The 22,392-nt window shown below is 60.6% G+C and overlaps 9 protein-coding genes across 9 annotated transcripts; all 9 read left to right on the top strand.

The window, feature by feature from the left end:
- Positions 1–7: 7 nt before the first annotated feature.
- LINJ_15_1150 (conserved hypothetical protein) lies at positions 8–1,294 on the top strand (the record flags this gene model as incomplete). Its single annotated transcript, XM_001464410.1, has 1 exon — positions 8–1,294. The coding sequence occupies one exon, from the start codon at positions 8–10 to the stop codon at positions 1,292–1,294; it is 1,287 nt and encodes a 428-aa protein (XP_001464447.1).
- A 1,024-nt stretch (positions 1,295–2,318) lies between these two features.
- Positions 2,319–2,918, top strand: TRYP (tryparedoxin peroxidase; the record flags this gene model as incomplete). The annotated part of the gene is made up of 1 exon (XM_001464409.1): positions 2,319–2,918. The coding sequence occupies one exon, from the start codon at positions 2,319–2,321 to the stop codon at positions 2,916–2,918; it is 600 nt and encodes a 199-aa protein (XP_001464446.1).
- Positions 2,919–4,818: 1,900 nt separating this feature from the next.
- LINJ_15_1130 (putative developmentally regulated protein) lies at positions 4,819–5,169 on the top strand (the record flags this gene model as incomplete). Its single annotated transcript, XM_001464408.1, has 1 exon — positions 4,819–5,169. The coding sequence occupies one exon, from the start codon at positions 4,819–4,821 to the stop codon at positions 5,167–5,169; it is 351 nt and encodes a 116-aa protein (XP_001464445.1).
- Positions 5,170–5,818: 649 nt separating this feature from the next.
- Positions 5,819–6,391, top strand: TRYP (tryparedoxin peroxidase; the record flags this gene model as incomplete). Its single annotated transcript, XM_001464407.1, has 1 exon — positions 5,819–6,391. One exon carries the CDS (start codon positions 5,819–5,821, stop codon positions 6,389–6,391), a length of 573 nt encoding a protein of 190 aa, XP_001464444.1.
- A 1,168-nt stretch (positions 6,392–7,559) lies between these two features.
- LINJ_15_1110 (putative developmentally regulated protein) lies at positions 7,560–7,910 on the top strand (the record flags this gene model as incomplete). The annotated part of the gene is made up of 1 exon (XM_003392322.1): positions 7,560–7,910. One exon carries the CDS (start codon positions 7,560–7,562, stop codon positions 7,908–7,910), a length of 351 nt encoding a protein of 116 aa, XP_003392370.1.
- Positions 7,911–8,558: 648 nt separating this feature from the next.
- Positions 8,559–9,158, top strand: TRYP (tryparedoxin peroxidase; the record flags this gene model as incomplete). Its single annotated transcript, XM_001464406.1, has 1 exon — positions 8,559–9,158. One exon carries the CDS (start codon positions 8,559–8,561, stop codon positions 9,156–9,158), a length of 600 nt encoding a protein of 199 aa, XP_001464443.1.
- Positions 9,159–11,046: 1,888 nt separating this feature from the next.
- LINJ_15_1090 (conserved hypothetical protein) lies at positions 11,047–12,330 on the top strand (the record flags this gene model as incomplete). The annotated part of the gene is made up of 1 exon (XM_001464405.1): positions 11,047–12,330. One exon carries the CDS (start codon positions 11,047–11,049, stop codon positions 12,328–12,330), a length of 1,284 nt encoding a protein of 427 aa, XP_001464442.1.
- Positions 12,331–13,661: 1,331 nt separating this feature from the next.
- Positions 13,662–14,741, top strand: LINJ_15_1080 (putative solanesyl-diphosphate synthase; the record flags this gene model as incomplete). The annotated part of the gene is made up of 1 exon (XM_001464404.1): positions 13,662–14,741. The coding sequence occupies one exon, from the start codon at positions 13,662–13,664 to the stop codon at positions 14,739–14,741; it is 1,080 nt and encodes a 359-aa protein (XP_001464441.1).
- A 3,050-nt stretch (positions 14,742–17,791) lies between these two features.
- On the top strand, positions 17,792–20,854 carry GDH (glutamate dehydrogenase; the record flags this gene model as incomplete). Its single annotated transcript, XM_001464403.2, has 1 exon — positions 17,792–20,854. One exon carries the CDS (start codon positions 17,792–17,794, stop codon positions 20,852–20,854), a length of 3,063 nt encoding a protein of 1,020 aa, XP_001464440.2.
- Positions 20,855–22,392: the final 1,538 nt, after the last annotated feature.

The following is a 22,392-nucleotide window of genomic DNA, read 5'->3' as shown; positions in this document are numbered from 1 at the left end:
GTCAGCCATGGCCACGGCCGCGGATTACGTTGGCAAGAACTGCCCCTACTGCGGGGCCATCGACAGCATCGAAACGGACGAGGCGCGCGGTGAGGCTGCATGTGTAAATTGTGCTACCGTGGTGGCGATGGGTCTCGAGGAGAACGTGGCAACGCGTTTCGAGAAGGACGCGACGTACGCGGACGTCGACCGCGGCGGCGACGTCGGCTGGGACCCTGAAAACGGCGGCGCCATTGGCCGTGCGACGGCAAGGAATGCAGGTTTGACCCGAGAGGAAGCGGCGGCCGCCGCTGCAGGCCTCTTGCGGCACCCCAACGCTGCCGCTTCGGCCTTTAGCGCGGGTCCGTTCGGCGACACAGCCAAGTACGCGAAGACCAAACTTCATCCGCGAATGTCGGCTCAACTGGAGGTGTTCTTCCGTCTTTCTCGTCGCCATGACGAGGCAATCTTGCGCGACGCCATTGCCTTGGCGAAGCACTTCGTCGGATTTCGCCGAGAGCGTGGCATGCGAGTTGAGCATCAGACGGAGGTGGCGGCGGCGTCCGTGATGTTGGCGGCCGAACGCCTGGGGCAGCCGATCCCGTTGAGCGAGATGCGCGTGTTGGATGGGACGCTCAAGGATGTGGAGTCCCGACGGCAAGAAATCCTCGATGCGACGAACCTGGGCGAGGAGATGGCGCAGATGGCGAAACACTACGCGCCGAATCTGATCCATTACTACGTGCGGCTGCTGCAGCTGCCTCTCATCCGCTACGAGATGCCCTGCCTTGCCCTCTTCCGCGCGATACGTCAGTGCGAAAGCAAGCCTGGCCCCGGCGCGTCGGAGCTGGCGGTGTTCGTGGAGGCGGAAAAGGTGGTCATGGCAGTGTTGCTGGCGCGCACAGAGCCGCGGCTGCGGTGGCCAAACAAACCACCGCCGCCCGCCGACCCGAGCGCCGAGCCGTCACGCGCCACCTTGTACAGCGGCTTTGCGTCCAGCGCGCATCTGCAGCCGGTGCGCGTGGAGAAGCTTATGCGGGTGGCGGAGAGGGCGGTCCCGCTGATCCGGCCCGAGTTTGAGCGGCTCATGCAGACGCCAGAGTTCGCGATGGCTGCCGTCCATACCATGGGTGAGGCTGTGGTGAGCATGACCGTGAAGACGGAGGACACCAAGTCCTACGCACCAGTGAAATCGGAGCCAATACCGACCAGCGCGCCGTCGGCGCCAAACATCGCTGGGGGTAACCGGAAGCGCAGTCGCAGCCGCTCCACTACTCCACAAGTGCCACCGTCCTCGGCGTCGCAGGAGCGGTGATGTGGATGGTATGGGAAAAAGGCGACGGTGCTCCTCGCTATCGTCGTCTACATGGCCAGTGGGCTGTGTCACCGCACGAAGAAGAGGAGAAAACGCGAAAAGGCGCGCGTGCCGTGGTTGTTTGGGGCACGTCGGCACTGCACAACAGATTCCCGGTGCGGTAGTGATGGGAAGAGCTCCTGGCGGATTTCCCGTTTGCAAGGGCCGGGGGAGGGGGGGGGGCGGATGAAGGGCCTCCCTTCCTCGGTGCAAGTCCCTTGACAGCTGGCGACGCCCTTGCGCGCTCTCCTAACGAAGGCCGCATGCACGCGATGATGAACTCGTAATGAGTGCATCGCGACAACGGGCAGCAGCAGCACACAAGCACACACGAGAGTCACAAACGCCGGCCCTGCTCGCTTCTCCGCACCACCACCCCCTCACGCGCCTACGCCGGCCCCTTTCGAAGCCGGGCCGCCGTTGTTTTTTTTTGCTTTTTGGCCCTGGCTCTTGATCACAGGTCACGTCTCACCACACAGAGAAAAGAGAAAGGCCAGCGACAGGGAGCAGGGGCCGCTACTCCCCAGAATCTCACACTCAGACGCATGCGCTGCTTCCTCAGCTTCCCTCCATTTCGAGTGCCTCGTACCAGCGTCCAAAGTCGGCCTCGACGGAGGGAAGCGGTGATGAGGGTCGGCTGCTTCTTCCAACTCCTGCCACCCCCCCCGTCATGAGCCCTCATTTGATTAGTCCCATGCTACGCCTTTGGATGTGCTTCAAGCGATGCCTCCCATTGATAGCTACACACCCCTTCCCCTTCCGTCCCCCCCCCCTCACCAATCCCCCCCCCAACCCTCTCGCGCGCCGCCCCCACAACCCACACAACACATGCGCACACGCACACGCAGGATCACCGCTCGTATATATCCATCGGCTCCCAACCCATATTCGCCCTCGCCTCACGCACACGCCCCTCTCCCAGCGCTCTCCACACCCATCTTTGTTTTCTCCCTCCCCGCGCCCCCCTCGCAGCCACCAGCCAGCCATGTCCTGCGGTGACGCCAAGATCAACTGTCCCGCGCCGCCCTTCGAGGAGGTGGCGCTCATGCCCAACGGCAGCTTCAAGAAGATCAGCCTCGCCGCCTACAAGGGCAAGTGGGTCGTGCTCTTCTTCTACCCGCTCGACTTCACCTTCGTGTGCCCGACAGAGATCATCGCGTTCTCCGAAAACGTGAGTCGCTTCAACGAGCTCAACTGCGAGGTCCTCGCGTGCTCCATGGACAGCGAGTACGCGCACCTGCAGTGGACGCTGCAGGACCGCAAGAAGGGCGGCCTCGGCGCCATGGCGATTCCAATGCTGGCCGACAAGACCAAGAGCATCGCTCGTGCCTACGGCGTGCTGGCGGAGAAACAGGGCGTGGCCTACCGCGGTCTCTTCATCATCGACCCCAATGGCATGGTGCGCCAGATCACCGTCAACGACATGCCGGTGGGCCGCAACGTGGAGGAGGTTCTGCGCCTGCTGGAGGCTTTTCAGTTCGTGGAGAAGCACGGCGAGGTGTGCCCCGCGAACTGGAAGAAGGGCGCCCCCACGATGAAGCCGGAGCCGAAGGCGTCTGTCGAGGGGTACTTCAGCAAACAGTAAACCTGTGAGTTTCACAGGAATCAGTGTGACCCCACCCGCCATTGCCAGTGGGTGCGAGAGGGCGTGAGGGCGTGTGGGAGGGGATCAGGATATGATGTAGGCAGCGGTGAATGCAAGTCTCACACAGTGGCCCTCCCCAACCCCGTCCACACAGACGCACACACACACACACACACACACACACGCAAGTGCGGTGCCTCGATCCCTTCATTATTTTTCGCGTTTTCTTTACTGTTTATGTTTTTCTCTGTTTGGTTTCGTGGAATATGGACGCACGAGCGCGGAGAGCAGAGGCGCGACACGCACGGGGCGCACACGTGTAAGCGACGTCGCGAAACACGGAAGGGAGAAGCCGGAAAGGGTATAAAACGAAGATGGTGTCCCGCGCGCACGCGCGCGCACACACACGCGCGGTGAGAACGCATGCGGCGTCCTTTCGGGCGTTTTGTTGCTGCTCTCGCTTTGCTGGCTGCAGCACCGGCTCGTGCGCCCCTGCCGGCCACTCTCGGTGCGTGTCTGTGTGGGGGGGGGGGTCGTGGCTTCTGTTCTCTTGTCTTCTTTCATTTGTTTTTGCCTATTCGAAGATTCCGGATGAACGACGAGGGTGCCGATGATCTCGGCGTGGCTCTTCCTACACATACACGCCCCGATGTCTCAGTGCATGCCCGCCTTCCTGTCGGTGTGCGTGTGTGTGTGGGTGGGTGGGTGGGTGGGTGGGTGGGTGTGCGGTTGTGTGTGGATGTGTGGCTGTTTGTGTCCCGTCACATCCGATCCGAGAAACAGACGCAAAGACAGAAGTGTGCTGAGTCACGCAGGGGGGACATCGGCCACACACCCGATGTTGAAAAGCACTCATCACCACCACCACCACCACCCATCCTCTCCTCCTCTGACCCATACGACCTGCCCTATCGCATCTTCGACGCTGATCGACGTCAAGATGATCATCCTCAGTTGTTATCATCGGCGACTTCACATTTCTATTTTCCCCTTCATTCTCTCGCTCTTCCTCCTCCACGCACAGGATCACGTGCGTGTGTGTGTGTGTGCGTGGGTGTGCTGCACTCCCCCGGTCACTTCTACTGTCTTTTTTTGTTTCCATGTTAAGGCCTTTTCTGTTGTTTTCGTTTATCTGGTCTTCCTCGTTATCTCTTCTCGCGTGCGTGGGTGTGTGTCTGTGTCTGTTCCGGGACTGCGTGACGGGGCCTGTGGCTTGCATCCGGACGGCCACACACCCGCACACACACACACACACACACACACACACACACACAGCAGCAGCAGCAGCAGCAACAGCATCCACACGCACTGACCCCCATAGGGAGTGAGAGAGGAGATTCAATGCTGTACCGCGGCTCTTATTGATCGAGCGATCGAAGAAGCGTTTACTATTTTGATCGCTGTGCAGAGGTGGACGCACACGTACGTCGCTACGTCGACGTGCACCTCTCGAGCTCGCTCCTCTATTCCTTTCCCTTTCCCTTTTCCTTTCCTTCACTCCTCCGCCTCCCTGTGCCTTTCTCCAGCACTGTATCGCCATCGCTCCCTATTCTCCCCCTCACGCCACACCTCCAGACCTGCGAGTGCCACTGCAGCATTCGACCCGTGCGCCGCTGAGAGCAGCATGGGACCAAGCAGAGGGGGTCTGTGCGTGAGATTACAAGGCGTGCAACGTGAAGGAGAGAGCGAGAGGTGAAGGCAAGGAACGAAGCCGCGCGCCGCTTCTGCCCCTGCATGAATACCCCACCCCTGCTTCCTTCGCTCATCACCCCACCTCTGCCTCTCTGCCTCTCGCCACACACCCCACAGCCGGATAAGCAAGCACGCACACTCAGACACGCATTGCTACCCGTGCACACGTCAGTCGCCACCAGCACCGCACCCACACCCACACCGGGCCATGACCGTGTTTTGGCCGGAGCAGTGGTGGAAGCGCAAGGACCACCGCAAGATCCGTGGCGCACGTGGTGCACGTTTTGCCTCGCTGCGCTTCCACGGCGCCTTCATCCTCAGCGTTGTCGTGCTGGTCGAATACGTGTTCCGGTCGACGGACGACTTCACGGCGCGGCACTTCGCGGACCCGCCAGTGCTGGCGCCGCCGCCGCTGCCCACGTCGCTCGGGTACTCGATGACAAGCGAGATGCCGCACTTGAAGTCGCTTGAGCTGGAGCGCGAGGCGCCAGCGCACCTACCGCGGAGCGGTCCCCTCGACCTCAAGGGCCTCCGCGGAGAGGACCGTCTCTCGGGATGACCAGACATCCGAGGCGAGCTCACCTACGCGTTGCCCTGATGCCGCTAACTCCGTTCTCGCGGCGCGTATGCCCGCTCCCGCACCAGAGAAAGGCACGCGCACAGCAGGGCGGTGCGCGCCCCTCTCGGTAGCTGAGCGCCAACGGCGCAAGGCCTGCTGACGGCGTCCACGCCGATCACTTGCCGCGGGCCGCAGCAGCACTATATCGGCACGGGCGGCACGGCGATCGGCTCGTCTCTCTAGCCGAGTCGCACATGTGTGCACGCCCTGCTTCACCGCCAGTCACGAATTCGGTTTGAGCACACGCCGGCGCTCTGCCGAGCCCCCAGGCACGCGAAGGTCCCGACTGTTATGTCCAGCTATCTCCCTTGCTAGCCGCTTGATCACCCTTTCTTGCACGCTTGCCCTTCCCCTTCCCCTTCCATCCCTCCTCCCCTCACCAATCCCCCCCCCCAACCCTCTCGCGCGCCGCCCCCACAACCCACACAACACATGCGCACACGCACACGCAGGATCACCGCTCGTATATATCCATCGGCTCCCAACCCATATTCGCCCTCGCCTCACGCACACGCCCCTCTCCCAGCGCTCTCCACACCCATCTTTGTTTTCTCCCTCCCCGCGCCCCCCTCGCAGCCACCAGCCAGCCATGTCCTGCGGTGACGCCAAGATCAACTGTCCCGCGCCGCCCTTCGAGGAGGTGGCGCTCATGCCCAACGGCAGCTTCAAGAAGATCAGCCTCGCCGCCTACAAGGGCAAGTGGGTCGTGCTCTTCTTCTACCCGCTCGATTTCAGCTTCGTGTGCCCGACAGAGATCATCCAGTTCTCCGAAAACATAAGTCGCTTCAACGAGCTCAACTGCGAGGTCCTCGCGTGCTCCATGGACAGCGAGTACGCGCACCTGCAGTGGACGCTGCAGGACCGCAAGAAGGGCGGCCTCGGCGCCATGGCGATTCCAATGCTGGCCGACAAGACCAAGAGCATCGCTCGTGCCTACGGCGTGCTGGAGGAGAAACAGGGCGTGGCCTACCGCGGTCTCTTCATCATCGACCCCAATGGCATGGTGCGCCAGATCACCGTCAACGACATGCCGGTGGGCCGCAACGTGGAGGAGGTTCTGCGCCTGCTGGAGGCTTTTCAGTTCGTGGAGAAGCACGGCGAGGTGTGCCCCGCGAACTGGAAGAAGGGCGACCCTGGCCTGAAGGTCGATCACAATAAGTAAGGAGCAGATGTTGCGGCTTACCTCTCTCTCACAGCTGGGCGTACACACCCCGGCTCTTTAGCCTCCCTTCCCTATTTCAACACAGTTCTATAGTTTTTTTTCTTTTTTTCCGCGAGCGCCGCTGCTTGCTGAAGGAGGAGGTGCGTAGGTGTGCTCTCACGCCCCTGTGCTCGTGGGCTTCTGTGCCTGCCGTGCCGATGCGCACACTCACACGCGCAGCCCCCACCACCACGACCGCCGACACCACCCACACCCTTTCCTCCCAACGTCCCCTCTGCCGCTACAAGAGATCCCCAGGCACGGGTACCTACTTGCTTCCCTTCATTTCTTCTGTTTTCTTTGTCCTCTGATGCCTTATATATTTATATGCGGCGCGTGTACCCACTGTGCACGCGTTTGGTGTACGCGACAGACTGAGCGTGTCTGCAGGTGAGCCAGAGCGTGTGCGTGCGTGGCAACATACACGATATACATGTACATGCACTCCCCCTCCCCAAAAAAAACACCACCCTAAACCTGCAGACACGCCAGCACAAGCACAAGGCCCGCCCACCTCTTCTCCATACGCCGACGTCTACTGGAGCTCGGCGCAGGAAATCCACGCTTTACACGACCTCCCTCTTAGCTTTCACCTGTCTTTGCGTGATTTGTGCTCGCTCTCTCCTCATCGTGTCCCTCAGCCGGGGGTGCACACACTAAACAACGGCTCCTGCTCAGCACACAGCACGTACCTCGGATGCGGCGTCACGTGGGATGGCCCGTAGCCGCCTCTCCGTGCTCGATGTGCCTACGCGCGGGTCAACGCACACAAGCATCCCCACCACTCTGCCACTTCCTCCCACCCAACGCCCACCCCCTGGGCCACCATTTACACGCGCGACTGCGAAATGCCCTAACCTCGCACTCTTCTCCCTTCAGACGACCTCCCCCCACCTGCGCAACACCTTGCACCCCTGGCATCTACACTCCTTTAATACACTCTTGTGCTCCCAGCTGCGACTCTCTACGGCCGCACTTTCCTGTTGCCCACCCCCTCCCGCCTCGGAGCGCATGAACGGGCGGTCATGGAGCAGGTCACTGCCTACACGCAGACGCACACTCAGACACGCATTGCTACCCGTGCACACGTCAGTCGCCACCAGCACCGCACCCACACCCACACCGGGCCATGACCGTGTTTTGGCCGGAGCAGTGGTGGAAGCGCAAGGACCACCGCAAGATCCGTGGCGCACGTGGTGCACGTTTTGCCTCGCTGCGCTTCCACGGCGCCTTCATCCTCAGCGTTGTCGTGCTGGTCGAATACGTGTTCCGGTCGACGGACGACTTCACGGCGCGGCACTTCGCGGACCCGCCAGTGCTGGCGCCGCCGCCGCTGCCCACGTCGCTCGGGTACTCGATGACAAGCGAGATGCCGCACTTGAAGTCGCTTGAGCTGGAGCGCGAGGCGCCAGCGCACCTACCGCGGAGCGGTCCCCTCGACCTCAAGGGCCTCCGCGGAGAGGACCGTCTCTCGGGATGACCAGACATCCGAGGCGAGCTCACCTACGCGTTGCCCTGATGCCGCTAACTCCGTTCTCGCGGCGCGTATGCCCGCTCCCGCACCAGAGAAAGGCACGCGCACAGCAGGGCGGTGCGCGCCCCTCTCGGTAGCTGAGCGCCAACGGCGCAAGGCCTGCTGACGGCGTCCACGCCGATCACTTGCCGCGGGCCGCAGCAGCACTATATCGGCACGGGCGGCACGGCGATCGGCTCGTCTCTCTAGCCGAGTCGCACATGTGTGCACGCCCTGCTTCACCGCCAGTCACGAATTCGGTTTGAGCACACGCCGGCGCTCTGCCGAGCCCCCAGGCACGCGAAGGTCCCGACTGTTATGTCCAGCTATCTCCCTTGCTAGCCGCTTGATCACCCTTTCTTGCACGCTTGCCCTTCCCCTTCCCCTTCCATCCCTCCTCCCCTCACCAATCCCCCCCCCAACCCTCTCGCGCGCCGCCCCCACAACCCACACAACACATGCGCACACGCACACGCAGGATCACCGCTCGTATATATCCATCGGCTCCCAACCCATATTCGCCCTCGCCTCACGCACACGCCCCTCTCCCAGCGCTCTCCACACCCATCTTTGTTTTCTCCCTCCCCGCGCCCCCCTCGCAGCCACCAGCCAGCCATGTCCTGCGGTGACGCCAAGATCAACTGTCCCGCGCCGCCCTTCGAGGAGGTGGCGCTCATGCCCAACGGCAGCTTCAAGAAGATCAGCCTCGCCGCCTACAAGGGCAAGTGGGTCGTGCTCTTCTTCTACCCGCTCGACTTCACCTTCGTGTGCCCGACAGAGATCATCGCGTTCTCCGAAAACGTGAGTCGCTTCAACGAGCTCAACTGCGAGGTCCTCGCGTGCTCCATGGACAGCGAGTACGCGCACCTGCAGTGGACGCTGCAGGACCGCAAGAAGGGCGGCCTCGGCGCCATGGCGATTCCAATGCTGGCCGACAAGACCAAGAGCATCGCTCGTGCCTACGGCGTGCTGGAGGAGAAACAGGGCGTGGCCTACCGCGGTCTCTTCATCATCGACCCCAATGGCATGGTGCGCCAGATCACCGTCAACGACATGCCGGTGGGCCGCAACGTGGAGGAGGTTCTGCGCCTGCTGGAGGCTTTTCAGTTCGTGGAGAAGCACGGCGAGGTGTGCCCCGCGAACTGGAAGAAGGGCGCCCCCACGATGAAGCCGGAGCCGAAGGCGTCTGTCGAGGGGTACTTCAGCAAGCTGTGAGGCGCGGTGCTTGCTGCCCCGCCGTGCGCACCTGGCTCGACCGCTGGTCGCATCCACGGGTGCGTGTCATTTTTCTATTGGCGGGCAAGTGCCCGAACGGGCTCTCCGTGTCCTCGGCTCCCCCTCCCCCCTCCCCCCTCCCCCCTATCGGAACGACAGCGGTGCCATGCCACTGTGGCCTCCGTCTCCGACCCCGTCGGCCACCGCCCACCCCCTCCCTGTATGTGGGTGCGCTACGCTCGCAGTCGCGTGTTGCTTCGTGGCGTTTTAGTTTTGTTGTCTTGCACGTGTGCGTCTCCGCGGGGCGGTTTTTGGTCTTCGACTTTGATCTCTTCTCCGTCATGGCGCTCGGTGAGGCGCGCGCACACACACACAAGCATGTGTTGTGGAGACTAGAAAGGCATCGACTGTGGTGCTCGGGTACGGGATGTAGATGGTCATGAAGACTGGGCTGAGGGGGACCACAGAGGAGCGCATGTGGAAAGGGAGAAAGGGCCGCTGTCTTGGATGGGGAAGTTTCCCTTAATGTATTTCACCCTGCCCTGTCCTCCCCGTCACCCAGCGCCATCCACCTCACCTTGCGCCTCCCTCCCTCTCGCACCTACTTCTCACGATGCAGGATGTTTGCATATGCCGAGGCCAAGGATGGCCGTGTGTTAGCGTGTCTGCGTCTCTCTGCGGAGCTCGTGTGCGTGTGTTTGTGCAGCCTTCCTAGTGGATTGCCACCGAAGTTCTTCCTGTTGTTGTGTGTTCTTTTATTTTCAGGAGTGGTGCGTCCCGCTGTGGCGCTGGAAACAGTGACGAGAGCAGAAGAGTGATGCGCGAGGGTAGCAAAGCAGCGCGGCGCGCTCATCCTGCCCCCTCGAGATGTCCGCCTGTCCCCCACCCCCCTGCATCTGCTGCTCGCAGCCGTGCTCTGTCTGTGTGTATGCCTTCCTCTTGACGGCTGTTTTTGTGGTGTGCGCATCCGTCCCCGCCCCCTGTGGTTGGCGGCGCCGTCAGTGTTCGGGAGCGTATGCGTGACGGTTGTGCACGGACGGACGGCAGCGATAGAGGAGAACGCAGGAGGAGGAAATGGAGCAGGCACGTCTTGGTGGCGCATCGAGCACAGAAAGAAACAGCAGAGCGGAGGTGGGAGGCGTCTTTGCCACGTGTCCCTCTACCTCGCCTCCCCCCTCCGCTCATTGGGCATCCCCTCCGCCTCCCGTGATGAAGCCGGCATGCTTTCCCTTCTTGTACTTGGTGGGCACCTGCACATTTACATAGATGCGCGGCGACCGCCTATAGATGTTTCTCCCACTGTACCTCTTCCGCCTCACCCCCCTCTCCCTCCCTCCCTCCTTCTGCGCTCTCTTCATCCAAACCTCCATGAGCAGCGCGCCCGCGTGGAGATCTTCGCAGGTCGCTCGTTTTCTACTTCGTTGCGCTGTCTCCGTGTTTGGGGCACCTCGCTAACTTTCCACCGAACCCAGTACGCCCAGTCGCACGCACAGCCGGACACGCGCTGATGAGTCTTCAGTTTTACGATGGGGGGTCCTTTGCAGACTGCCCATTCATCCAGTACCCGCACGGCATGGGGAAGCAGCGAGCACCCGCCATGGTGCTCGCCGCCGCCGCCGCCGCTGTCTCCCAAGCGGCGACAAGCACAAGTTCTCCGATGGAGGCGGCAGTGCGCCGCGTTCCAGGCGCCGCGGGTGCTGCGCAAGTCAGCAGAAGCGGTCCACTGGCATCAGCATACTCGTCCCTACAACCCTCCACCTCGGAGGCCCTGACGGTGGTCCCACAAGGGACTTCCGCGCTGAGGTGCGGCACTTCGGCTCTTGCCACGACCGCCTCTTCCTCCACGACAGGTGAAACGGCTGAAGAGACAACAGCGCGCACCGCACAGATGCTTCAAGAAACCCTAGCCGCTTCTCGCCAGACCACAGAGGTGTTCGATAGCCACAGCCTCGCTGTGCAGAGCCGCCTCCGCTCCGCCTCGAACAAGTCGAACAGCCAGGCACTCGCGCTGACGATCACGGCGGCGGGCGGCAGCTCCACCGGCGTCGATGGAGCGATGCATGACCCGGGCCCCATTGTGCGCTCGCCGACGACGAAAAAAAAGTCCCTCTTCACAGATGCCCTGCTGCTGCGCTCCGGCGGCCGAAGCAGCAACGACAACAAGGGGCAGCAGGCGGGCGATGGCGGCAGCGCATCCGGCGACCTCGCCGCGAGAACGTCGGCTTCGTCAATGATGCTGGCGGCGGTCTCGGAGTACAGCGCTGGTGGAGGTGGCGCCGCCGCCGCTTCGGCCAACAACCGCAAGGTGGTGGTCCCGTTCTGCGTGAGCAGCTGGCAGAATCGTAAAAAGCTTATCGTGCCGGTGGAGCAGCGTCTTGCCCAGCAGCAGGATGACCGACTGGATCCGGGTGGCGGCATCGGTGACGCCGTGATGGACCTGGCGGTGGCGATGCAGCAGGCATCGAAGGAGGTGGCCGCGGAGCTGGCAGAGAAGGAGAGGGCAAAGGCAGAGGAAGAAGAGCGCCGCCAAGCCGCGCTGGAGGCAGCGGAGGCGGAGAAGGCGCGTCAGCTGCTCGAGCAGAAGGCGGCCGAGCTTGCAGCCCATGCGCAGCGCCGGGAGACACGGGAGCAGCGGATGGAGCGAATCCGGCTGGAGCGCGAGCTGCGAGAGCAGGAGAAGCTGGCGAAGCAACAGCAGCGACTGCGCGAGCGGGCCGCCACGAGGCTGAACATCACCGTGGAGGATCTCGAGGCGGACGAGCAGCTACTAAGATCCGTAGAGGAAGCTTCTGTATACGCGAAGAGCGGTAGTGGTGCTATGGCCCCGGCCGACCCCACGGCGGCGCCATCGTCCAAGGAGAAGCAAGAGCCATTCGGGGGGCTCGGCCGACAAGTCCCCAGCGACAACGGCGACGACGACGGCGACGGCACCGTAGGCGGTAGCAGGAAGCCTGCCGTGCGCGGCGGCGTCTTCGCGAGTGCGGTAATCAGCAATGAGGGCATTCAGCGCGAGATGCAGGCACTCGCCGAAGTGGAACAGCAGCAGCACCACCACCACCACGATGGCATTCGTCTGCGCGAAGACGACGAGGCGAGTGTCGCCGACGATGACGACGACGACGGCGGCAGCTTCCAGCTCAACAAGTTCGTCAAGAAGAAGCAACGTCTGTGACGCACGCAGGCGAGAGCTTGATCGATGTGTCCGCGTGGATGGTAATGGAGGTGCGCAAAGTATAGCTTGGTGTGTGCGTGTGCGTGTGCGTGTGTGTGTGTGCGTGTGCGTGTGTGTGTGTGTGTGTGCGTGTGCGTGTGTGTGTGTGTGCGTGTGCGTGTGCGTGTGTGCGTGTGCGTGTGCGTGTGTGTGTGTGCGTGTGCGTGTGTGTGTGTGTGTGTGCGTGTGCGTGTGTGTGTGTGTGCGTGTGCGTGTGTGTGTGTGTGTGTGCGTGTGTGCGTGTGTGCGTGTGTGTGCTGAGCGCGCTCTGAGCGTGGACAGCTCGACCTTTGAAAAAAGGCGCAACTGCGGGAGCGGAGGAGAGAGCGAGTCGCCGTCTGTGGATACGGTGATGGCGCTCTCCGCAGCCCACGGCGTACCCTCCGCCTCCCCTCCTCCCTCTTCTTCCCTCCACGGCCACCACTGCGTAGCCGACGCCATGCCCCTTTTCCTTCTCACTTGACTCTGCCCACCTCTCCCTTCCTGCCACCTGTGCGGTCCTTTCCGGCCTTTCTTCGCTCATCTCCATACGTCTTCCCGTGACGGCGTCCATACATGCATACGTGTACATCACTCCTTAGCTTTCTGTTGTCGTTGTTGCCTTGTTTTTTCAAATGGTTGTTTGCGTTGGGTGCACGTAATCGGCGATTTACTTCATCGTGTGGACCTTCCGTGTCTGTGTGTCTGTGCGCGCGTCGACTTATCATCATCTATACGGCGCCTCTTGCTGTGTGGTCAGTGTCTCTCGTCCCACACACACACACACACCTTCTCTCTCTATACATGCATACGCACCAACAACAGTAGTCACAGGCCGGATAAAAAAGGAAAGCGGCTAGCAATCACGCAGCACCTCTGCTCACAGACACACACACATACACACATCCGCCCCCTCCCCTCCACCCCCTTTCCTTCCACCTTCTTCACAGTGTCACACTCACTCCAGCCTAACACCTATACGTATATACATATATATTAAGACAGTAAGCGTCATCAGGAGAAGCCCAACAGTCGTCAAGGCAGCGTCCATCTTCTGTCTGTCTTACTGTTCCTTACCTACTGGTATTTTTTCTTAGATGGTAGCGTCACGAGCATCACTGTCGCCCTCCCTCCCTCCTTCCGCGTACACGTGTGTGTATGTGTGTGTTTGCGTCCGCTGTTGAGTTGGCTATAACTGCTGTTTCTTTTTCTGTCGCATAATCTTCACAGCCGAGTGGTGCTCAACACATAGGCACACGCACGCGCACCGAGGCTCGGACCTCCAAGCAAAGAAAGAAGAGGGAGACACGCGAATGCTGCAGCGTTCTCTGGCTCGGCTGTGCGCCGCTGCGCAGAGGCAGGGCAGCAAGGCGCTCGCGGCGGAGGGTCGCTCATTCGCCTTAGTGAACCGCGAGGTCACCGCCATCCAGGAGCACATTCAGTCGCTTGTGACCAACACGAACAACGAGGTGCTGGACCATGCCGGCAAGTATGTGCTGGCTGCCGGCGGCAAACTGATGCGTCCGGCGCTGGTGGTGCTCATGGCGCATGCGATGCTGCCGCTCGACGTGAGTGCACGTCTCCTCGAGGAGCCGATCGGGTCGCTGGACGAGGTGACGCCGGGCACGATCCTGCCCTTCTTACGGCTGGCAGAGGTGACGGAGCTGATCCATACAGCGTCGTTGGTGCACGACGACGTCATCGACAGCACCGGCACGCGTCGCGGACGCCCCGCACTGCACAAGGTCTACGACGCGAAGCGTGCGGTGCTCGCCGGTGACTACATGCTGGCCCGCGCGTCCTTCTACATTGCGACGCTGCAGGTGCCACGCATCGTCATTCTCATGACAACAGCGCTGGAGGAGCTGACAGCTGGTGAGCTTATTCAGATGGACGGCTGCTTCGACATCCCGCGCTACGAGCAGAAGAGTTTCTGCAAGACGGCGTCGCTCATCGCCAACTCGCTCGCTTCCACGGCGGTGCTGGCGGACCCGGGCAATGAAGCACTGGAGCAAACGGCCTTCGACTTTGGCAAGCACCTTGGCATCGCCTTCCAGATCCTCGACGACTGCCTTGACATCACCGGCGACGAGAAGATGCTGGGGAAGCCGAAGCTGGTGGACATGAAGGAGGGCATCGCGACGATACCGGTGCTTCTCGTGGCGCGGCGCAACGCGAAGGTGGGTGAGATGGTGTGCCGCCGCTTCGCTGAGCCGGGCGACGCGGAGTTCTGCCTGGAGGCAGTGGAAAAGGAAGGTGCGGTGGCCGAGGCCATGCACCGCGCGGACGAGCACTGCCGGCTTGGGTTGGAGTCGCTGCACAAGTTGCACCACTCGCCCGCGCGCGACGCACTCGAGAGCGCGCTGTCGATGGTGATGAACCGCAAGTCATGAGCCGCGCCCGTGCGTGTACGTGTGCGCGTGTTTGTGCGTGTGTGACCTGCCTCGAGGTGTCTTTCTGCATTACTGCGCTGCGGGCGCGTTGGCGCCTTCGCTGTTGTCGATGCCGTTCGCCATCTCGAGGCCGCTCGCAAATGAGGAGAGAAACACCTCTTCGTCTCCCTCTATCCAGCGAGGATGGTGCAGAGAGGAAGGCAGCGACGGGCAGGCGGACATGGACGCGCGAAGCAGAAAATAGAACGGCGGCAGCTGCTGCACGACTGCCACATTTGGACGTCTCCCTCTCTCGCGGGCTGCCAACGCCACTGAGCAGCCGTAGAGAGGGATTGATGCAGCAGACGCCTGCTGCCGGGATAGGGCAGGGGGGACAGCAGCAATCAGCCCCCCTTTGGTCAGCTTCACGGCCTTGGCATGCCGTTGCATGCGGCTTTATGCAGGGCGCTCACCCTTCTTCAATGCGCTCCCTTTTATTGTCGCCGCGTCCTCCCGACGCCATCCTCCATCCCCCCACAGCGCTGTTACGCACAGCCAGGCAAACAGGCGCACTGCCGACGCAGGCGGCAGCAGCTGCTGTTAAGTTGGTACACTTACTGTGGATTATGTCGTGTCTAAAAGCAAAAAGCGTGTAACCGAGGCGCCACGAGCACAAGAGGAGAGAACGAGACAGAGACACAAAGGCGGCGGTGGTGCTGCTGGCCAATCCCTCCCTCTCCCCCCCCCACTCACCGCTTTTCCTCGTTTACACCGACGTACGGTTGTGTGTGTGTGTGTGCACCGATGCATGCCACCTATTGCTCTTCCCTTCTCTCTCCATCCACCACATCGAGACGGATGCGCGTGCGCCTCCATCAAGCTCTCCATCACGTCCCTCCACGCCCCCTCTTCTCCCCTCTCCACGCATCTGTGCCACCACCACCACTCCTCCCCCTTCACCCATGTGGGCTGGTGTAGCAGCTCCGCTTTTATGTCTTTCTGTTCGCCTTTCCCTCTCCATCCCCGTTTCTCTCTCTCTCCTTTTTGTTCTTCGTTAGCTCTACCCGTTCCGTCCTCTCTCGCGTTGCGGCTCGTGTTGTTCGAATCGGCGTCGTCGTGAGTGTCTCCCATCTCACCCGCTCCAGCATCGCTCGTGGAGCTCCGCGCGTTCTTGTGTTATCGTTGTTTGTTTTCCGCGTGGCCCTTGTGCGATCGCTTCCTCGCGAATAGCCGCCGCGCCCTTCCTCCACTCGCGTGGTCAAACCTTGCGTGAGTACCGAAAACGATACACGTATATAAAGACGTAACAAGCGAAAGCAGCCTACTTACTCCGTCACCCCTCCCCCTCAGCCAGCCAGCCACAAACACTCTTACACACAGACACACACAGAGAGAGCGCGAGACGTACGTAACGTAACCTACGCCCACCCTCGACTGTGATACGTTGAAGGCGAGAACACTCGCACGCAATATAAGGCAGATACGGCAACTGAGCCCCCCCCTCCCCCTCCCCTCGTCCCACACACGCACACACAAACCGACGTACAGCGTTCCAGCCAAGGCCGGCTACACAAGGAGAACGAAGACGGACGGAGAGGTGCAACGCCAAGGAAACAAAACACACACAAGCAAAAAAAGAGAACGTATTTATTATAGGTGGTTCCTTTATTGTGTTGTGTTTTGTTGTGTTTTGTCTATCCTCCTCCTTCGCCTGTGTGCTGCTTTAGAAAAGGATCACCACACGCAGACCACCATCACCACCACCATAAACGGGTCAGGGAAAACAACACACAAAAACGAAATTTAAAAATATCCAAAAAAAAGGGAAAACCGTTTTTTTTTCTCTTGTGTTGTTTTTAGATTTTGTTTGTGTGTGTGTGTGTGTTTGTTTGCGCCCAGCTGCGGTCGGGACGTCACTTTCATTTTTTTTTATTATTTTTTGATTTGTTGTTGGGGGTTGTTTATATCACGCGCACGCACAAGGAGACATCCTTTCACCATCCCTCCCTCCCTATCTATCTATATATATATATATATATACGTACGTATATGTAAACGTGACGACGCCGAGAAGGTAACGCAGCTGCACGTTAAAGAAAAAACACACAAACACTCCACACGTTGCGACACATATGTGCATGCCCTACTAAGACAAAAACAAGACCACCTCCCCACCCAGACACCCACCCCCACCCATCGGAGAGGCAGTCTTGTGGCATTAGCGGTGTGTTTTCTTCTGAGCATCATCCTTCGCTTCCTCTCAATCTCGCAGCATCCCTCTCTTTGTAAAGGGCCTACGGAACGAGTGCGTTACTTACGGGAAAACGAAAGGAAAAGGAGTCGAAGCAGTCGCCTGCCCAGGAATCATCGCTCTCTGTCGCACTGTGTCTGCTTGCTCTCATTGTCTGCCCATCCACCCTCCCCTTTCTTTTCGTGTGCTTGTCCCGCATCTGTCTGTCCGTCTTCAGCCTGGTCTTGTTGTCGTCTTTCTTGTCACGCTTGTTTTCGAATCCCTCACCCTCCGAGACGCCAAGAAACGCATCAGAGTTCCTACACACGCACACACACGCACAGCCCAAACCGACTCATCGCGTGCCTTATTTTGTTCTGTTGACATAATTCTTGTTCCACCGTCTACTTGCCTTTCGTTTTCTGTTCCCTCGCTCGCAACCCTTCTCTGAGTCTGTCACTTCTTATTACCGTTCTCTCTTTTTTTTTGCGCTTTCTGTTTTTTGTTCTCTGTTGCTGCTCGAGTCTTCTTGTCGGCGTGCTCGTGTCACTCTCTGTCTCCCTCTCTCCCTGCCCGTCTGCGTCTGCCCGCGAGTGTGTGTTTTCTTGCCGGACTGCACTTTCCCTAACACACAAAACGACTTCTTGGTAGTCTTGCCCCCCCCCCTCCCCCACCCTCACCCCCTCCCACTCTCTCTCGCACCCGCACGCGCACACTCGTGCTGTCACGTGCCTCCCCCCCTCCCCTCAGGCTCCTTGCTCTCTCGTGCACGTTATTTTCGTAAGCGTCATCCGACCTCTCAGAACAACACAAAGTTCGACATCAACCGAAAGAAAAAAAGATGATGCGCTACACCGCCTCCCGGGCCGTGGCCCGACTCTGTGGCCGCGCCTTCCCGGCCAGCCACACCGTCACCGCCATGACGCTGCTCGGTTTCGCCCCGCTTGCCACCCCGGGCCGCTTCGCTTCCTCGGGTGCCACGTCGCCGCTGGTGGACCGGGACGCCATCATCAAGGCTGTTACGACGCAGGCTGTCTTCGACAAGAACATTGTCGAGTCCCTCGCAAATACCTTTGTGAGCGGCCTCGAGAAATCGAGCTACCCGCGCAACTTCTCTCAGGCGGAGATGATCGACCACGTGCAGGGCCTCTTGACCGCAGAGGCTCGCTTCCGCATGGGCGACTCCTTCGAGTACGTCCACGAGAACCACCGCACCGCCTTCTACATTTGCCACAACGAGCCTCAGAAGAAGCTGCGCATGCTGCGCAAGATGGCGCGGTTCGTGTCCCTCAACCAGGATCCTCATCTCGGCAGTAACACGCACCACTACATCAGCGAGGACCGCAAGTTCGCCATCTACAACGCCTCCATCGAGCCCTTCGTCGAGAGCGGCAGCGAGGAGGAGCATGTCAACCCCAAAAGCCCGGCACTGCCGACGCAGACGGCCGCCAGGCAACTGACGGAGGAGCAGAAGAACATTATCCGTGGCCTACTACGCCGCCAGCTCAGCTCTGTATTCCCGGTCTTCCACGTCGAGGAGGTGGAAAAGGGGCATGTGTCCTTCACGATGGCCACCATGGTCGAGCGCACGAATTACGTCGCCTCGCTGCTGTCCATCTTCCAAGAGATCGAGGGGGCTGAGATCATGATGAGCGTGTCCTACAGCTTCTCGAACGGGGTGCAGGTGTACGGCTTTGAGATCCGCGGCGCGACGGCTGAGCAAATAGAGGAGCGGGCCTCGCTGGTCGGGCTGCTGCCGAACCGCCCCTTCAACGCCATCACGCGTCTGCACGAGGCCGGCGCGCTGTCATGCGAGGAGACGGTGTTCATCGACGCAGCCGTCATCTTCGCCATGTACTTCACTCCGAGCCCGACGACAGACGACTACCGTCACCTCAAGGCGATCCTGGCGAAGGAGCCGAATGGCGTGAACCGACTGAACAACCTGCGAAGCTCACTGACGCAGGAGGTCATGTCCGAGCGCTACACCGGCTCCGTCATCGCCCTCTACCCGGAGTTTGTAAAGCTCATCTACGAAGACTTCCGTCTTGGCTCCACGCCCGAGCGCCGCGCTGCCATTGCCGATAAAATTACGCACCGCTTGCGCGAGGACGACCGCCCGGAGTACGACCGCACGCTGTTCATGAGCTTCCTCAAGTTCAACGAGGTGATCATCAAGCACAACTTCTGCAAGACAGAGAAGGCCGCGCTCGCCTTCCGGCTGAACCCGGTGTTTCTCAAGGAGCTCGAGTTCCCCCGTGTGCCGCACGGCGTCTTCCTCTTCGCTGGTGGGCAGTGGCGCGGCTTCCACATTCGCTTCACCGACATCGCGCGTGGTGGTGTGCGCATGATCATCTGCAAGGAGCGTGACTACCGCAGGAACAAGCGCTCCGTCTTCCAGGAGAACTACAACCTCGCCCACACGCAGCTGCTGAAAAACAAAGACATCCCGGAGGGCGGCAGCAAGGGCACGATTCTCGTCTCCAGCCGCTACCTAAACAAGTTCGACGAGGTGCGCTGCCAGCACATCTTCCTCCAGTACGTCGACGCTCTGCTCGATGTAATCATCCCTGGCGAAAAGGGCGTCGTGGACGGGCTCAAGTCAGAGGAGATCATCTTCCTCGGCCCGGATGAGAACACCGCCGGCACCTTCCCGGCCGCTGGCGCGCTCTACAGCAAGGGGCGTGGCTACAAGTCGTGGAAGTCCTTCACGACTGGCAAGGATCCCGAGCTTGGCGGCATCCCGCACGACGTGTACGGCATGACGACGCACAGCGTGCGAGCCTACGTGACGTCCATCTACGAGAAGCTCGGCCTCAACGAGTCGGAGATGCGCAAGTTCCAGACCGGTGGCCCGGACGGCGACCTCGGCTCGAACGAGTTGCTGCGCAGCAAGGAGAAGATGGTTGGCATGGTGGACATCTCGGCCTCGCTACACGACCCGAAGGGCATCGACCGTGAAGAGCTCGCCCGCCTGGCCCACCACCGTCTGCCGCTGCGCGAGTTCAACCGCAGTAAGCTGTCGCCGGAGGGTTTCCTGGTGCTGACGGAGGACCGCAATGTGAAGCTGCCCGACGGCTCCCTCGTCGAGGACGGCTCTCGCCTGCGTAATGAGTTCCACTTCCTCAAGTACTCTGACGCAGATGTCTTCGTTCCATGTGGCGGCCGCCCGCGGAGCGTGACGCTCGAAAACGTTGGCAGGTTTCTCAAGATTCCCAACGCGGACGGTGAGTCCATGATGGAAGGCAAGTACGCGAACTTGTCGCCGGAGCAGCTGAAGTTCAAGATCATTGTGGAAGGTGCCAACCTGTTCATCTCGCAGGACGCCCGTCTGGCGCTCGAGAAGTGCGGCGTGACGCTCATCAAGGATGCGTCGGCGAACAAGGGTGGCGTGACATCCTCCTCGCTAGAGGTGTTTGCAGGCCTCTGCCTCTCCGACGAGGAGCACACCAAGTACATGTCCGCCAAGAGCGCCACGGATGCGCCGGAGTTTTACAAGAAGTACGTGAAGGAGATCCTCGACCGCATTGAGGAGAACGCGAAGCTCGAGTTCAATGCCATCTGGCGCGAGTGGGAGAAGGACCCGCAGCAGTCCAAGACGCTCATCGCCGACGCGCTCAGCAGAAAGAACGTGCAGATCCGCGCAAGCATGCTGAGCAGCGACATCTTCAAGAACCGCGACCTGGTCCGCTACGTGATGGATCAATATGCACTCAAGACCCTGAAGGAGGTGGTGCCGGTGGATCTGATGCTGAAGCGCGTGCCGGAGAACTACCAGCACGCCATCTGCGCCATGTGGCTTGCCTCTCGCTACGTCTACCAGACCGGGGTGGACAGCAACGAGTTCGACTTCTTCCGCTACATGACCGAGGTCTACGCCACCGCGGCGAAGAGTGCCAAGTAGAGCAACCACGTAGCATGTGGCCGGCCTCTTCGACTACAATCCTTTCCAACCACCACCCTCCGCAGAAACGCAACCCGCTGATGAGCACAGCGCACCATACACAGGGGATCCGGTGCAGCCTCTCCTCTCCTCACCCGCTTCAAAGAGTGAGGTGTTGGCGGCGTGCACCGCATCATGCCCTCCCCCTCGAAGACGACGTCGGGGTAAGACAGCACGAGGGGCAGCGCGTCAGGAACGAAGATAGTAGATAAACGTCTAGAAGAAGAGGGAGACAAGGACCAGCCGTAATGCAGTGCACGCGTCCATCATACGCCTCAGTCTGCGGAAAGGTCATGGCAGTTTTGTGGCAGCGATGGCTTGCGGAAATGCGGCACACACGCACACGCACGCACGCACATGCACACAGGAGGACACTCACTGAGCACGTCGCAATGCACTCCTCCCCGCACACGACGATGGCTGCTGGCGCCCGTGTGTCGGGGCGGGACGGGGCGAGGGGAGGTGATTGTATCGGCCTTCTTTGTTGTACGTCATGTCCGTTTTGTATGAGCCACAGCAAATGGGAACCTTGCTCTACGTGCGTGGGTGCGCACGTCTGAGCAGTGGACCTCGTGGTGGTCATGAGGGCAGAAAGGATGCACTCTCCCCCCCCCGCCACGCACACACACATGGTGAGCACAACCTCTTTCTCTCACGCCCGCCGCCACGGCGAAGCCTTTGCGTTTGCTGTTCGTGTTTGGTTTCGTTGCCTTGTAGACCTCCGCCAGGCTAGCCTCTCGCTCGCCGCTCTCTGCCCGAACTCCCGTTTTTGCTGCCCGCCACTCACTCGCTCGCTCACTCCCCCCCCCTCGGGGCCTCCGCTCCCTCCTCGTCTCGATGGCCTTTTTCTTTTTCTCTCTCTGTGTGCGTGCGTGTGTGCTCACCTCCGTCGACAACGGCAACGACCACCGCCACACCGAATACCGCAGCGCCCCATCCCCTTCCCTCCTCTTCCTCACCCCTTCCCCCCCTTTTCCTCGATGTATTGGCTCTCTCTCTTCTACTCCCTCACCACTCTCCAGTTTCGCTTTCCTCTCAGGCAGGCGCCTCTCCTCTCCCCGTCCTCGTGTCTCTCTTGATATATCTACATCTACATATGAGTCTGCAAACGGTGGTTGCGTGTCCGTTTTTGTATGCATATGTGTGTGTGTGTGTGTGTTTCATGTCTTGGAAAGCCCCCTCCTCTCACTGTGCCGTTCACACCAAACGACGTGCGCGCGAGAGGTCAGAGAGGCGAAGCCGTGCGCACTTGCATGCGCTCACATGCGCCCACGCACATTCAGTCTATAAAGCATGAGAGTCCTTTGTTTTCCTCTCCGTTGATGAGCTCCTTCATCTGTTTGTGTGGGGAGGTGGGGGTCCTTCCGCTGTTGCGTGTGAAGACCGTTTCCTCTGTGCATGCGTGTGTGTTTCCGCTCTCACCCCCTCCCCCTCCAAACCGCCGATACGGCCCGGCGCCGTACCCGATACAGCGACCGCGCCATGGCTTCTCCCTCCCT

Source organism: Leishmania infantum, chromosome 15, assembly GCF_000002875.2.
Source record: "Leishmania infantum JPCM5 genome chromosome 15".
Classification (NCBI taxonomy): Eukaryota; Euglenozoa; class Kinetoplastea; order Trypanosomatida; family Trypanosomatidae; genus Leishmania; species Leishmania infantum.
The sequence above is the reverse complement of the archived record's forward strand: the minus strand, read 5'-3'. Positions and strand labels throughout refer to the sequence as shown.